Raw genomic sequence first — 17,316 nt, forward strand, 5'->3', positions numbered from 1 at the left:
AGATGTATTAAGATGTGAAATCAGAAGACTGGATTGAGCTTAACTGTCACTGTGAAAAGTACCCCACACCAGTCTGCATATAAGTAACCTAAGCAGGAAGAGACACACAAAACCAGCATACAGAGTTGGGGAGGTGGTTGAAATAACACCCTTCATTCTCCTTAGTCACCTCAGAGGACTGTTTCATGGTGTCACAAACAAATACAATGACTTGAAAAAGCTGAGAAGTTTCTTACTTCTTAGGTCTGTTCTGAGGAAACCGCTTCAGAGGTTGGTCAGAGGCCTTCCACACCCTTCATTTGTGAGTGTGGCAGTTGAATGTATCTTTGAATCACTGAAATGTTAGATGAAAACACTTTCACATCAGACATTCAGACTATAAGCACGGATTGTATTTCTAACATGATTCGGTTAAACATGAGAAAGCTGTCATACACTTTGGCAACCTAATACTTGTACAGTTAGAATACAGTGATGTATATTATTGGCAGTTGACACATATAAAGCTCTGTTTCTACTGTGCCTACAAGCCTTCCCTAAAACCCACAGGTGGTGTAGCTCTCAAAATATCTCTTTTCTGTATCATTTGAAATTAAAAATGTTCCTAAATATTTATAATATTTAAAGTTAGGTCATTACTATTTTAATTGATCAACCTAATTTTCTAAACTCTGGTAAACTGGAACATTTTAGTTTATGACATAAAATAGCTTGCATCATAAGAGTGAGGTCTGTCTGATTTACAAACACGATGAAGCTAAAACAAATTCCCAGAGCTTGTGCTGGGATTATGATTGTTCTAGGATGCCCTCTGGATCCAGTGGAGGTGGTGAATGTCAGGAGATCGCTGGCTAAGCTGTCATCGCTGTTGGACCACATCTCCCACCCCATGCAGGAGATTCTGACAGCACTGAGCAGCTCCTTCAGTGGCTGCAGCACCCACGATGTGGGATGGAGGGATTCTGCAGGTTCTTTCTTCCAACTGCTGTCATCTTATCGTATCTTATCAACAAGAATTTCAGTCATACTTTAAATATTCAGAATAAATAAACTGATAATTGCTTTCACACGTCTACCAAACGCTACTAAGAAACAAATACATCTGTTACCAAATGAAAAGATAAAACATGTTTCCTAAACAGGAGGAAGGTCATTTCCTATATTTTCACTGACTTCTGCTCTGAAAATATTCATCACCTTGCGACTAAAACTTCCATTTGGGCAAGAGGAGCTCATAGTGTGCGATAAGAGCGCTGCACCACAATGACCGCACAACTGACTGCTTTGATTCTTCTTTGTACACCATGTAAGTACATTTCTTTGCTAGAGAGAAAAGCATGATAGTAAACTGTTGTTTGTACTGCACTGCGCATCTTTACTAAGGCTGTTTATTAATGTTTGTAACAATAATTGCTTTGATTTGTCATTTTGTTAACTGTAATTTTTCTTTCTTTAGTCCTGATTCTGGCTGCTGACCTTCTTCCACCGATTTCTTTGACTGCTGTTGAACCTGGTGACAATGTCACTTTAGTGTGTAATGTCTCTGGGATGGAATTTAAATTTTTCTACTGGCATAAACAGCCTCTTGGACATATGGTCCAAAATGTTGCCAAAGTCATCCGTGGCCAAAGCACTATTTCTGAGGAATTCAAGGATTCACGTTTCACAGTTATAAAAAAGGCATCTCAGTATTTTTTAACTATCAGAAATGTCAGTAAAGAGGATGAAGCAACATATTTCTGTCACACTGGAACAGATTATGCTCCTAAATTCAGTGGTGGCACATTCTTGGCTGTGAATGGTAAAATGTTTTTCTTTTTCTGCCGATCTCACAGATCACACTCAAAGTTTTAATGAATTTAAAATAGTTTACATTGTGAATGTGTCTTAATTGAGGGCGACCATGGCTCAGGGGGTTGGGAAGCGTATCTGTAATCGGAAGGTCGCCGGTTCGATCCCCGGGCTCTCTGTCCTGGTCGTTGTGTCCTTGGGCAAGACACTTTACCCTGCCACCTACTGGTGTTGGCCAGAGGGGCCGATGGCGCGATATGGCAACCTCGCTTCTGTCAGTCTGCAGCTGTGGCTACAACCGTAGCTGCCTCCACCAGTGTGTGTGAATGCGAGAGTGAATGAATAGTGGCATTGTAAAGTGCTTTGGGTGCCTTGAAAAGCGCTATATAAATCCAATCCATTATTATTATTAATTCACAGATCACATTCACCATTCATCTGTCTATGTGAAACAAAGTCAACAGAAGGCATCAGTTCATCTGGGAGACTCAGTAACATTAAATTGTTCTCTTTTCTCTAACAACAATGAAAAATCAGTCCAATGTTTAGATGAGCACAGAGTGTACTGGTTCAGAGTTCAGAGTTTCAACCTGTTGACAAGGCAACGTTGGATCAATCAAATAATTTGGTAAATGTGTGCCACTTTAAAATTAATCGAGCTGTGTACTATAGTTTTTTTTTAAATGCCATATTAGAGATGGTCTCAAATGATACATTTAGACAAAAACAAAAGCTCTAATCTATAAAATATAAATAACACTTAGGTATGTGAACATTTTGCAGAATGACAAAGACAGGACAACCAACTTTGCAGCACTGCGTTTCTCCACAAAAAGAAAGAACAGAAGAGTGTACACAGTGTGTACTCTGTTCTCAAAGCAGATAATTACACCTAATGCCCTTTCTAATGTATGAGCAGTCCTTGAGTACCAGACATAGTATATTTATAAGTTATTAGCATTTAATAATAGCTGCAGCCTCACAGAAATAGAAAATAATTTTGTTTTTGTTTTCTTGTGAGAGAGCGCTAGCCTTTCAGTTTGGTAATTAATCACCCCAACTTACTTGGTACATTTATGCATGTCATTAATATTTATATTTTGTGTTTGTATTGTATTTGTAAATGTGTATTTTTGTATTACTTTCTCATATAGGAAAACTGATTGTAGGCTACTTCAGTGTGTCTGTATGTGAGTTACATTTTTGTTGAACTTCTATTGAGTTTTATGTTTCTGGATTGATTTGATTTCTAGCTTTCCACAGTGTTTCACTGACTTCTCCTCCTGTTTTGACTCTGTGTTAATGTCTTGGTACTACTGTATCCCCAAGTCTGTTAATGTCTGTTTTCTCTAAAGGTGGGTTTTGCTTTTTGCTGTGTGATTGTCCCATTATTTTCACCTGCAATTCTTCTTACCTGTATCCTGGCCCTTTTTGATAATAACATGGTGATAGCAGAGCTCAGTAACAAAGGGTTAATAATTATTGTCTTTACAACATTAATGAATCCAAGTGTTGTACAGGGCCAAAAACAAGAGCAATAATCACTAAATAGCAAATGCATTTAGAAATATAGTAATATTTTAATATAGTAACAATTTAGTTAAAAGAAGAGTAATACAACAACATTATAGCTTTATTTTTTCACATTTCAAGCTTTTTCAGCTGCTTATAATTAGCATCGTATAATGTTTTGATATGCTGAACTGAAAAGTCTTTAGGTAAGATGTGAAAAATATAGTGAAATCTCATGTTCCTGGGGAGTTTGAGGCGTAAGCAAGAAGTCTATTTTAAACTGTTCCAATGACGTTGGTTTACAGTTTCTTAGATTTATTTAATAAATGTAAGCAATCTTCTGCTCCTGAGAGCAGTCAGGAGCCAGGTCAAATGACAATATGAGAGCCGCTTATTCTGTTCCTCAGTTCAAAGTAAGGTTGCATTGGTGCCGCCCTATAAACGACAATAGTGACAAATATAGTGCTGGACTGGTGGGGCAGACAGTTTGGTCTCTTGACTCAAGAGCAGTGGTTGATACCCCAGGGAAGCCTCAAACTGGGTACAAACCAGTGGCAAAGGAGGTCAGGGAATTACGGGCATGCTCAACCCTGGCCAGGTGCAAGCTCCAGGTGCACAGATAAGTCTAGCTTCTGGTTCACCGTCTCCTCTCGGTCTGCCCTTTAGTCTACCTGTGGAAACCAGAAGTGAAGACCATCATTCCACCTCTCTTCTCAGGTGGAGAGCTGGCCTAGCTTTTCCTTACTATCCCACCTTTGGGTGGAGTTCATGCTTTCTTAAGCTTCTTGACTTTTAGACATCACACATATTCAGCATTCACTCATCAGCTTGCAATATTTAAAGACTGGCTCATGCTTCCACTTTATGGCAGATTGTTGCATTCTCTAGTGATCGGTGGGTCCTCTGATGTTTTCTTCTTGTATCCATTTATTTTAAAATATTTTGAAATACATCTTGAATACCGTTGCTGGTCTTTCTGATTCAAAACATTTCAGTGGACTTTTGTCCATAGAAACTAAATGTCAAGCTGAAATCGGGTCCTTTGTATACCATGTAAGTGGATTTGTTTTCTAGTAGAAAAATCATGATGTTCTTTGTACTGTGCTAAGATGTACTGCTATGTATTAATCCTTGTATTATTTGTCTCTTATTGGTCCTCTTATTTGTCTTTCCTCTGAAGCACTGATTCACACTGCAGAGGTTCCTTAGACGATCTTTTTGACTTGGCAAAATTATTGTATCTGATGAATTCATTCACATTTCAGAATGAGAAAAGAAGCATCTCAATATTTTTTACTATCATAAAAATCAGTAAAGAGAATAAAGCAGAATATTTCTGTCAAATGGGGGTTGGGTATTCACATGTATTTAGCAATGACACATTCTTGACTGTGAAAGTTAATATTTATCTTTTTTGAACATCTTTTTTAAATTAATTAAAAAAGAGATGTTAATACAATTATCTTAATTCACAGATCAAACAATTTCTGTGCCCAAGTTTGATTCATGTTGCCTCAGTCTGGTTTTTGCTGCACTCCTGCAACAGACCTTCATCTTTTGTTCATTCATTCTGAGTCTGTATTTGGGTCCTAACTCCACTACATTGTTCACTATGACTATTTCAATGTTAATGACATAGATTCTAAAATATCCAGCCCTGGTGATGACAAATGTTTAGAAAACTGCCAAATGAAGTTGGACAATACTGTATTTGCACTAGAAGGTGTTCTATTTATTAATTACATTTAAATTACATTTATTAATTGTGTTAATGTTGAGAAATACAATAACCATAAGAATAAGGACATTATGTTACAACAAAGTCCCAAAAATATAGTAAAGACAATGATGCCAAATGATAAATTACATCCACTGTTGATTATTGCTTTATCCTGTCTATACCAGACAGTGCAATGATCAAAATCACTTATTTTACGGATGTTGGAATCTTTAATCTTCTCTGATGTTTCCCCTGTTTGAATACATCAGTAATTTCCAGTTACTCTTTGATTGTGGTTACAATACTTTTCTTTCTTTTTTACTTATTCATGGTGATATCATCATGTAAATCATAAAATAGAAACAGAAAAATACAGTTGGGGTAGATTGCATATTCACTATATAATAACAAACAATAATAATCCCCTGATTTCATAGCTTTCTGTTTTTGACATTTTAACTTCAATGGGTATGTGCCAGTGTAGTATGCACCCTAATTACCTGAGTATCCAGGCAAAACTAGGAATGTTGGTATTCAGGACTGATCTTGACATGTATGCAAGTATGTACATTTTCAATTTAAATACATCTAGACATTAATAATAATGCCTATGGAAAGACAATACATAAAAACCTATTAGCTCCAAATTAACAGCAAAAAAAGTTTATTTCATTCCAAAGGATGGTAAATAGACCTAATCGAGCCCAAAAGCCTTGACAGCCATGTAGATCTGCCGCTGTTTTGCTGCCTTTGGATCTGTTCTTTTACTTCTTTCAGCTTCCATCATGGTAAAGACAACAGCAGAGAAAATCCATGTGTCTTTATTTAGGGAAAATACAGCCATTAAAATATTAGATATATCATAACTTAAAAAATAAACAGAAAAAAATTATGAAAATAATTTTAGCTTTAAGTACTGTACCTGTTGCCCTTTCTGACAACTAAAGTTTTTCTGCAGGACTGCAACTTAATTATGAAACACAGAGGAAACAGTTAATAAAAATGTAAGATTTATATGCTTTTATTACACAAAGAACTACAACCAATTTAAATTACCTTTGGAATGATCACTGTTGTTTATCTTGATTGTGTATATGAGGACAGCAGTAACAATCAGACTTACAACCAAGACAGCAAAGATCAAAAAAAGAGCTCTACTGGCTTTCTGTGACCACACACTGCTTTCTGCAGTCACATTAAAATAAAAGATAAAAGGAAAATATGAGATTAGTGTGTAATAAAAAGGCTCATGGTTACTTGTAAAAGTGCAAGTTCACATATATTTTACATTTGATAGACCAATGATAACGTTACCTCGAGTATCCAGTGTAATTCCATTTCCAAATAATATCTCCCCACATGTGGCCACAGCACAGTAGTAAGTCCCAGCATCAGAGGAGCTGACATTCTTAGAGAAGTGATAAGACACCTCTCCTGTGAGTCAGATTTTTTCTCACATTCATTATAGCTATTTGTGTCAGTGTAGATGATGTTTGGATAAATATTATTTAATCCAGTTCTGAACCAGAGAATATTGAGACCTCCTGGACATGTCTTGTTCTCAGAGTCAGAGAAGACTGAACACTGAAGAGTCATTGTGTCTCCTGGATGGACTGGATTCGATTCTATCAGCAACTGACTGACTGCATAGTTTGATGTCCTCTGAGTGTTTCCTGTGCAATTACAAAGACATTCTTCAAAACATGCTTAGAAAAAAATGCCAAAGTTTGTCAAAATAGGTTGGCCTATTACCTTTTACTAACAAATACGTCCCACTCCATGTAGTTCCAATCCATTCTGTGTTTGTACAGTGATAGAGTCCCTCATCCTCTTGAACTGTCTTTAAAATGGTCAAGCTGGTAAAATTCTTACCATCGTATACTCCAAATCTTAAGCTCGAAAATCCAGGACCAAAATCAGCTGTAGATTTATACAGTGCAACTATTAATTTAAGAGTATCCCCGACACTCTGCTTGTACCAGTTGACTCCTCTAATGCTGAGCTCTTTGGGAATAGCACATGTTAAGGTTGCTGGTTCACCAAGCTGAACAGTTTCAACTGGAACCAGAGAATCTGAATTAAGGAAAAGATAGAAAGATAGAAAGAATTACAAGCTTTGTAAAAGTAGGGCTTTTTTTTCCTTCTATAAACAAACTCCATTTAACTCCAATCCTTTCTGTGTTTGCACAGTGATAGATTCCCTCATCATCTTGATCTGCTTTCAAAATGGTCAGGCTGGCAAAATCATCACCTATGTCAAATTTCAAACTAGTAAATTCAGGACCAAAAGTAGGTTCTGTAGATTTGAATACTGTCACTATTAACGTCAGTTTTCCCAAAGCTCTGCTTGTACCAGTGGACTCCTCTACTGCTGAGCTCTTTGGGTATAGCACATGTTATAGTCGCTGGTTCACCAAGCTGAACAGTTTTCACTGGAACTACAGTATCTGAATTAAGAGAAAGCAGAAAAAAAAGTAACTTGAAGAGAAAAAAAGAAAAAAACAAATATTGTTTGATGTGGTAACCTATTAGTGCAAAACTACTTTAACAACAATTTATACATACCTATTTGACAGGTAAATACTTAAGAACATTTTTGACATTTTTTTTTTAAAAAGCACTTACATCCTTGGTGAAGAAAAAACAATGTAATCCATAAGATGATCATCGTGACAGTGTTTTCTCTTGGGGACCTTACCCGTATTTCAGTGAATGGAGGAGGTAAGATGATTGTTTTAAGTCAGACAGTATCTGATTGGTTAACACACAATAGATTCAAAAGTACATTTCCTGTCACATTTGTCACCTCTCTTTCATCTTTTGTTACAACTGTCCGTTTTTGTAACAATAGCGCTGTTGCCTCTATGGGATTGTTATTCTTGTCCTTAACCCTTAGGCACTCAAACAGGACTAAGCTCAGTCACTACTGCTATTTGTGGCATGAAGTGCAAGGTACACATATACAGACCCTTTCCAAAAAATTTGAATATCATGGAAAAGTTTATTTATTTCCATACTTCTATTCAAAATGTTAAACTTTCATAAATTATAGATTCAGGGCCCACAACTTAAATGATTTCAAGTATTTAGTTGTGTATTTGTACATAATCTGGGCTTCCAGTTTATAAAACCCACAAAAACAGGAATTCAAAAAATTAGAATACTGTAGAAAACATCAGCGCAGCGCATGAATGTTTTAAATTGAGTGTCACAAACAACTCATTTACTAAACTCAAAGCACCTGCACAGGTTTTCCCAGGTGTCATTAAATTGCTTCACTTTGGTTCAGTTGTCTCAGTTAGGTTCAATATATGGGGAAGACTGCAGACTTGACAACTGTCCAGAGGAGCATCATTGATACCCTCCATAGGATGGGTAAGCTACAAAAGTTCATAGCTAAAGAGGCTGGCTGTGCACAGAGTGCTGTGTCCAAGCATATCAATGGAAAGTCTAGTGGAAGGGCAAAATGTGGCAGGAGAAGATGCACCAGAAGAAGAGATGACTGTGGCCTTCAGTGGATTTTCAAACAGAGAAGATTCAAGAATCTGGCAGAGATCCAGAAAGAGTGGAATGAGGCTGGAGTCACAGCTTCAAAAGCCACCACATTCAGACGGCTCTTGGAGATGGACTACAATTGTATTGTTCCTCAGGTCAAACCACTTCTGAGACTGAGCCAATGTTGGTAGCAACTCAACTGGGCCAAGGAGAAAGACTGGACTGTTGGCCAGTGGTCCAAGGTCCTCTTTCCTGATTAAAGTGTGCCTTTCATTTGGCAATCAAGGTCCAAGGGTTTGGAGGAAGACGGGTGAGGAACAGAAACCAAGCTGGTGGAGGTCCAGTGTGAAATATCCACAGTCAGTCATGATTTGGGGTGCAATGTATAGTGCAGGTGTTGGTAAACTCTGCTTTCTTAAATCAAAGGTAAGCCAAGGTAAGCCATACAGACTTGGTGTAGGTTCCCCTGGGTATAGCCTGCGTTATGAAGTCTGGTTAGTAGCATTGTCTTGTTCTAACTGCTTTAGACAATATATCACCTTCTTCCTGTAAACACTTCCTGGGTCTCATTTCAGGGGCTCATAAGTATTTTTGTTACTGAGCAGTGACAAAATTTTCTCATGATAGTCTTTCTGGTTTAGCAAAACTGTGCACCTATCCTTGTCTGCCAGAAGGACAGTGTTGGGGAGTAACGGAATACACGTACCGCCGTTAAGTATTTAAAATACAAAATATGAGTAACTGTATTTCGCTACAGTTACTGTTTAACAGGTGGTGTTCAGAATACAGTTAATTTGTTGAAATATAGGGATTACACAGCGGTCTTTTCCTGTTTCATATGTTAAGCTGTCCCCTCTTTTTTTTGGTAATTCCACGCCGGTGGAAACCCACAAAACACACATTAAGAGGCTCAAATGCCTGGGTCTCAATCTGGCGTCCCATGTCACCCCTACTTGCGGCCCGCATAATAAAGTGAAGAAATATCTTTAAAAGATTATTTTTCAAAAAAATTTTTAATATGAGGGCAATAGGTAGAGTGTTACAGGCATTTCCCTAAAGAATGTAGCCTAATGGGCAGTGTAGCCCAGTTGTAAGTAAGCTATTATGACTCGACTGTACACTGTGTTTGTGTTTTTCTCTAAACAATAAGTTCCGTTGGAGCAGCCTCTCAACGCCTCTCTCTGTCTCTCGCAAGAAAAGTCAACCCAGACAACAAAGTGAAGTTAGTTTTCGGCTACGAGCCGACACAAACCTGACGGATTAGCCAGAGGTCCCTTTACTACCGTTCGGAGCCGCAGACCTGTTTTATATATGCACAGAATAGTTTTCTATACGAGATCGCTGCAAAAAGTGCAGCTTTACCCAATGTCCACCTACTGTTACTCATTTTATATTAAGATTTAAAAATCTAGTTGGTATTGGTATGGCAAGTATCTTTCAGTAATATTAATAATCACTCAGCAATAGTACATTCATGTAGTGGTAAAAAATTCGATAATATATTAAGTAATCCAAAGTATTCAGAATACGTTACTCTCACTGAGTACCGCAACGGAATACGTTACAAAATACATTTTGGGGCATGCAATCTGTAATCTGTAGTGGAATACATTTTAAAAGTAACCTTCCCAACACTGGTCGTCTGGAAGATTTTTTTTGGTTGGAGGCCCTTAATTGAAGAGCTCATTTGCACACTCATACCACAAACTATACTTAGGGAATCTACGCTAAGTCACAACACCTTGGATTTTGTTGGGAAGGTGAGAGATGTCATTATATAGGCAGATCAAACAATGGTCTCGTACAATGTTACATCTCGCTTCACTTGTGTTCCAGTCACTGAAGCTTTGGAGGTAGTTCATAACCGATACAGATGACCCTAACCCAGGGGTCGGCAACCTGCGGCTCCGGAGCCGCATGCGGCTCTTTAGTCCTTATAGTGCAGCTCCGCGTGGTTTGGGAAAATAAATTAGAAGCATTTAGCTGAAGTTTATTTTATTTATGTTAGTTCTTTTTTAACTTGTAGTTCTAAATTGGAAGATTATTGTGATATTGAAATACAAAAAATAAAATTATATTCTATTATTTTTTCATCGCTCAAAGTAAGCGTCACACTCGCGGAAGCCGGTATACCTGCCGAAACGCCGTGCATTTATCGAGACTTTCAACCCCAGGTAGGTCAATTATGGATCTTCGGATCCATATTATGTCAGCAGCTGTTCTCCACCGTGAACTATGTTAGAAACAAACACCGCTCACGCCTCACAGACGACAGCTTACAGTCCTGCGTAAAGATGAAAGTGACTTCGTACAGACCCGATCTGCAGACGCTGTGCGCAGAGGTTCAGGAGCAGAAGTTCCATTGTAAACACATCACGGCAGACCCGACGATGTTTCCATGAACACGGTTGCTGACGCATACAGCCGGCTGTAGCTTTTCAGCTCACAGCCTGACACATACCAACACAACAGCACAGACGTAAAGGCGGCGAGGCATGATTGCGGGTGCCGCTCAGGTGTGTCCCCCTCCCCTGCAGCGGCGCTGCAGACCACGCCCCGCCACACCCATTAACCAGGTAAAATACATATTTAGGCAGAATTTTGTAAATATCTATTTTTCATTTTTTAGCAGAATAGAGCTTTTTTTCAAATTATTTTTTTTAAAAGTCAGGTCAAGGCTCCAAAAGCCCAAAGGCGATATAAGGGTGGCGGCTCACAACAGTTTTTGTTTGCTACGTGGATCATTTTAGTTCAGCTGGGTGTCTTTCCTTTTGTTATATTTCTTTAAGAGTTCAAAAAGTGTTAATTGCATAAATAAAATGTAATTTTCTCTGTAGCACTTCATGGATTTCATAAGCAACACACCTTAGTTGTTCAAACAAGGCATAAAGGTAAAAAACAATATATACAGTGTTATCTTCATATTAGATGTCAAAAAGTATTTGCGGCTCCCAGTGTTTTCTTTTGCGTGGAAACCGGGTCCAAATGGTTCTTTCGATGTTAAAGGTTGCTGACCCCTGCCCTAACCCTGGATCCAACTCCATCATCAAGTTTGCAGATGACACCACGGTGATTGGTCTCATCAGTGACAATGCTGAGTCTGGCTACAGGGAAGAAGTAATGCAACTAGCTATGTGGTGTGCTGACAATGACCTGCTTCTGAATACCAGCAAAATCAAAGAGATCATTGTGGACTTGAGGAGAGAGAAGAGAGACACCCATCCCATGCCCCCATCTACGTAAATGGCACAGCTGTTGAAACGGGTCTCCAGCTTCAAGTTCTTGGGGACGCACATCTCTGAGAATCTGTCCTGGTCAACTAACACCTCCAGCCTGGTCGAGAAGGCACATCAGTGCCTGTTTTTTCTTGAGAGCACTGAAGAAGAACCACCTGTCTACTGACATACTGGGTAACGTCTACCACTGTGCGATAGAAAGCATCCTGACCAGCTGTGTTGCTGACTGCAAGGCACTGCAGCGGGTGGTGAAAACATCTACAACAACCTGCATGACCTGTGGCAAATAAATAGGTCGTATAGTTTAATCAAATAGTTCGCTGTAATTTCCTAGTACAGTTCTGTGTCTGGCCTGTGGTCAGATCTTACACAAACAGCTACAAGCAAGAAAGCTAACGATTGTAAAATATCTTTTCAAACAGGACACCGATAACTTGATTATTCTTTTCACATGTTCTTCATCTCCTTTTAGTACTTCGTACATCCTTTTTGTGCACAACATTACTTGCACCTGAAACACACAAAGACAAAAATAGCCATGGTTGATGCATGATGGAAACTTAAGCATTGCTGTGGTTGGGCTTTCAAACAGGGGTGTGAATACAAACAGGGTTTCTTCTTGTCTCTTTCAATCTCAGGTATCTGATCTTGAAACACTGTGTCATTTGTTTGTTTGTTTTGTTTGCTGTTGTTTTTAAAGGGAAATGATAATACTATAGTTTTAATGTGACTAGTTTTTATATCAGAACAAACATCTGGAGTTGTTAAAGCCTATGTGAGAAACAGACACCAACACTCAGACCTGTTCAGTCATGCTGTGACTGATTTCAGTAACACTGTGGTTTGTTTTTGTTTGTTTTCATTGGTAATTGCAAGGAAACCAGGGGAGGTGCTCATGATTCACTTGTACTACTCTGGTCTCTCTTTTTTTTCTTTTTTTCACAAGATTACAAGAGTATATTTGTTTTGACCGCCTCCCCTAAGATTGTCAGAATGTGTTAACTTAGTACAATAATAGATTTTTAGCCCATTCAAATTAACGGTACATAAAACTTCATGATGTGTCCTGTTCTGAGGAAACAGCTTCAGTAGGGTTGGTCAAAGGCCCACCACAGCCTTCATCTATGAGTGTTGCAGCTGAATGTGACTTCCTTGTTGTTCTCTCTTTTTTATGTAGCCATTATTTTATATTATTATCATAAAAAGCCAATGAAAAGACACCTGTATTCCATGTTTTGATGTTATTTTTAAGAAAAAACTAAATTCTAAGTTTCAATGGTAAAAAATCTTGTATCTTGCACCTTGGTGACAAATACACAGTTAGTGTCCTCTGTCTCTCAAATACTGTACATGCTTTCTTTGTGGTTTTTCCCTAAAACCTACAGAATGTACGATGTAGCTCTCAATTTCCCCTAAATACTCAGGAAAAGTCAGCTCTACCTATATTGATACACTTCATTTTCTAAATCCTGGTTAACCAGAAAGATATTAAGCTATGATCAAATAAAAAGTTTGCATCATAAATCTGATGTGTATCTGATTTACAAAGAAACATCATGAAGCTACTACTCTAAGTAAAATACTGCTATAAAAAGATTCCCAGAGCTTGTGCTGAGAATGGCACATAAGACTTTCTGACACATTTTAAGTGGTTATCAAAGTAGTTACTCCGAAAGAAAAACCTCTTAGATCCAGTGATAATATACACAATGTTCCCGAAATGGGAGAAAGGCCATTTCCTACATTTCAGCCAATCATTGATTTCTGCTTGTCAAACCTTCGTCACCTTGTGATGGCTGTACGCCTCCTATTTGAGCAAGAGAAGATCAGTAGAGAGCAACAAGAGTGCTGCACCACAATGATCATAACACTGGCTGCTTTGATTCTTCTTTGTACACCATGGAAGTGCAATTCATTGCTCGTGAGAAAAACATGAAGAGCATGTTTGTACTACACCGTGGTACACATTTACTGTTGCTGGATATTTATCTAACAGTATTTACATCGATTTTGTCATTTTGTTAATTGCATTTTTTTTCTTCTTCAGCTGTGACTCAAACTTCAGAGGTTCCTCAGTTGATCTCTTTGACTGTTGTTGACCTTGGTGACAATGTTACTTTTGGCTGTGAAGTCTCTGAGAAGGAGTTAAAATCCTTACACTGGTATAAACAGTCTCTGGGACACTTGCCCCAAAGTGTTGCTTCTGTTATTCTGGACAAAATAACTTCAACTGATGCATTTAAAGATTCACGTTTCACATTGAACAAAGATATATTTACTATCAGAAATGTCAGCAAAGAGGATGAAGCAACATATTTCTGTCAAATGCGAACCACATATTCACAGATGTTCAGCAGTGGCACATTCTTGGCTGTGAAAGGTAAGATGCTACCAATGGCACTAAAACTGTTATGTTCAGTGAACAGTTAAATCACTCGCACAAAGAATAAAATCTATTATTAATTGTTTAGGTTACAAATCTGACTTAATTTACAGATTACAACCAGCAGGAATCAATCTACATGAAACAAGTTCCAAAGAAAGAGTCTGTTCTGATCGGAGACTCGTTGGCTCTCCAGTGTTCACTTCTCTCCACGAGCAAAGAAAAAGCATTCCAATGTCCAGATGAACACAGAGTGTACTGGTTGAGAGCTGGATCTGAAAGTTTTACTCCAAGCATCATTTACACTCACATGGACAGCAGGGATGAGGCTCTGAAGAGAAACTGTGTCTACAGTCTATCAAAAACGATACAGGACTACTCTGATGCTGGGACTTATTACTGTGCTGTGGTCACATGTGGAAAGATCCTGTTTGGTGAAGGAACTAAAGTAGAGATAAGTATGTATTAACATTTGTATTTAATTCCATCTCGCATTGAACCATTTAGCCTGGCTAATGGGAAGAGCTGAAGTCAAAACAACAATGTTTTATTGAGATATTTTCTGTCTTAATCATGTTTTATGCAAACCACTGAACATAAATGACACTATGCAAAATAAATAGACTTGTTTTCCTTATATAATGATTCATTTATAATTGCGATAATTAAAATCTGACAACTTTTCATTGGCTAAAATCAATGAACTTTGACTTTTGTAGCTATTGACTACTTATAATTTATGTGTTTTAATTTATCCTATTGATCCTAAATGTACATAATGCTTTATTTTATTGTTTTTCCAGAGTCAGTATCAGGATTTGGGTTGTTTGTTCTTGTGCTTGCAGTATTCTTGACCAGCAGCATGATTTTGATCCCCATTCTTGTTTTCTACAGCAATCAAAGGAATGCTTGTCAACGCTGCACAGGTTGGAAATGTTAACAAATACTGATAAATTAGTGCTTTTTTGAATTTTTTTGAATGATTACCATATGTAGTATGTGTGACAGAGCAGCTACTTCACTGACTGTGTGCAGCAAACATAGATACTCAGACATGTGCATATACAAATACAAGCACAACACAGACTTTGCAACTTAATTTCCATGTGCATTAGAGTGTTTGGCATCATTATCATGCTGGAGAAAAATTATATATTCATTGCAAATCAGATTTTTTCCAGATGATATTTTATGGTTTATTCTTAATTCCTTTTAATTTTGACGAGAGCCTCAATAACACTGCCTTAAGTGTGTCAGGCCTTTTATTTATTAAGGATGTGACTTGCAGATGCTGTCAATCTGCTGTACACATGTTTTAGGCCTCTCACTTCATCTTTTGAAGTTAGTTAAACTAGATTAAGTTAAAACAATCTACAGTTCACTCCCCTTTCTCCTACGTATTTCCATACTCTACAGCTGACATCTGGACCAAACACCTTCATTTGAACATGCTTTACATAAGTTAACCTCTTTTTTGATTAGCTCTTTAATTTTTCTTTATATTTTCTGTCATACTGTCACAATTTCAGTACATTAATTGCAGTTATTATATGTACACATACTGAGAATGGATTTCTTTTTTTGAAAGGAAAAATGACTGGCTCCCATCATATTGGCAAGTCAACAGTGGATCAATCAAATTCCATACATACGTTTCTGGTAAATATGTGGCACAATAAAGCAATTAACCTTTTATTTTAATAATGTCATATCATGCAGCGATAAATAATAAATAATAAAAAATGAAAAGAACATCAACTCTGACCTCCAAAATTTCAGCAACACTAACATATGAATATTTTGCAGAATGACAAAGACACTGCAACCAGCTGTGCAGAACTGGGTTTCTCCAGAAAAATAAAAATGAGAAGAGCAAACACAGAGTGTGTGTACTCTGTACTCAAAGCAGATAATCACACCTAACACCCTCTCCAGGGCAGCGCAGGGCCGATGCAGCGACACACTCATTTCAAAGTTATCAGCATTTATTTCCTTGCTGCTTCGTTTTTTCTTAGCAACATACTTTCTTGTGGGAAACTCAATTTGTTAAGAAATCACCGCAGCTTGCTTGTCACTATTTTTGCCATCACCATATCTCCGTTATCATAGTTATTGATTTTATTTTGCTGCCATAAAAAATATATTTTTTGTATTAGTTACATAGAACAGCTTCTGCAGGCTACTTCAGTCTGTCTGTGAAATCAGTTTTTGCTTATCGTGGTCCGAGAGTTTTCGAGTATAGTTTTAAATATATCATAGGAGTTTATGTTTTGATTTAACTTTTAGATTCCTTTTTTGAATTCTTTATAATTCCAACAGTGGCTTTGATTTCTTGTAATATTGTTGAATTGTTTTTTTCTAACTTCAAATATTACGTTTTTGTTTTGCAATTATGTTTTTTGGTTCAGATTTTCATTGTTATTCTATGGATTTTAAATTTGGGGGATATATTTGGCGAAGCTTTTATGTTTCTTTTTTTATTTGATTTATTATAATTTTCAACAGTGGATTAATTTCTCTTCCTGTCTTGTTTTTATGCCAATGTCTTGGTTCTTCTGTATCAACTAGTCTGACCTGATTAAACTGATAATCACCATCTTATAATATTCGTCTTATATTATTTCCCCTTAAGCTTGAATCATACTTGGTTAGTTCGAAGTAATGAGGATGTCTAAAGTTTCTGTATAGCAACAATATTTTCTGGCACAACTTCACCTACTTTTAAGGTGCATGGAGAAGAAAAGGACCTGATGAGAAGACTCCAGTGGAAACGCGTTGGTCACTTAATAACGCTTTTCCTTTATACTTTAAGTGTCTCTAAAGTTTCTGTATATGCAGCTCTGACTGAGTGAATTTAATCATAGGTTGTGGTATCTAAAATTTTAATATTTTTAACAGCTGAAGAACAACTTGAAATGACAGAATGTGAATCATCTGTTAAACTTAAAAGAGGTACTGTGCATTGATCAAAAACAGTAGTTTTGCTAATACAGTGGTAAATGGCCTGTATTTATATAGCGCCTTACTAGTCCCTAAGGACCCCAAAGCGCTTTACATATCCAGTCATCCACCCATTCACGCACACATTCACACACTGGTGAATGTGTTGGGGAGTAGTGGAATACATGTACTGGCATTACCTGTATAAAATACAAAATATGAGTAACTGTATTCTGTTA

At 37.4% G+C, this 17,316-nt stretch overlaps 1 protein-coding gene and 1 pseudogene across 2 annotated transcripts; one reads left to right on the top strand and one right to left on the bottom strand.

The window, feature by feature from the left end:
* The first annotated feature begins 1,229 nt into the window (after positions 1-1,229).
* LOC309712833 (immunoglobulin kappa light chain-like) lies at positions 1,230-16,445 on the top strand. The gene is made up of 6 exons (XM_082543980.1): positions 1,230-1,306; positions 13,802-14,134; positions 14,251-14,595; positions 14,941-15,063; positions 15,726-15,796; positions 15,944-16,445. The coding sequence occupies exons 1-6, from the start codon at positions 1,264-1,266 to the stop codon at positions 16,058-16,060; spliced, it is 1,032 nt and encodes a 343-aa protein (XP_082400106.1). The 5' UTR covers positions 1,230-1,263; the 3' UTR covers positions 16,061-16,445.
* On the bottom strand, positions 2,337-7,691 carry LOC309715663 (annotated as a pseudogene). The gene is made up of 6 exons (XR_014280895.1): positions 7,649-7,691; positions 6,776-7,096; positions 6,338-6,696; positions 6,080-6,208; positions 5,946-5,989; positions 2,337-2,381 (listed from the first exon to the last, which is right to left on the bottom strand). The product of XR_014280895.1 is annotated as an uncharacterized misc_RNA (transcript).
* Positions 16,446-17,316: the final 871 nt, after the last annotated feature.

This window comes from Aulonocara stuartgranti (genome assembly GCF_965226115.1).
Source record: "Aulonocara stuartgranti genome assembly, chromosome: 2".
In the NCBI taxonomy this organism is placed as follows: Eukaryota; Metazoa; Chordata; class Actinopteri; order Cichliformes; family Cichlidae; genus Aulonocara; species Aulonocara stuartgranti.

Bases quoted from the DNA above. Each gene is read 5' to 3' on its own strand.
- LOC309712833 (XM_082543980.1), top strand. From the start codon at position 1,264: ATGACCGCACAACTGACTGCTTTGATTCTTCTTTGTACACCAT. The intron at 14,596-14,940 runs GTATGTATTAAC...TTGTTTTTCCAG, and splicing joins AGGAACTAAAGTAGAGATAA to AGTCAGTATCAGGATTTGGG. The intron at 15,064-15,725 runs GTTGGAAATGTT...TTTTTTTGAAAG, and splicing joins TGCTTGTCAACGCTGCACAG to GAAAAATGACTGGCTCCCAT.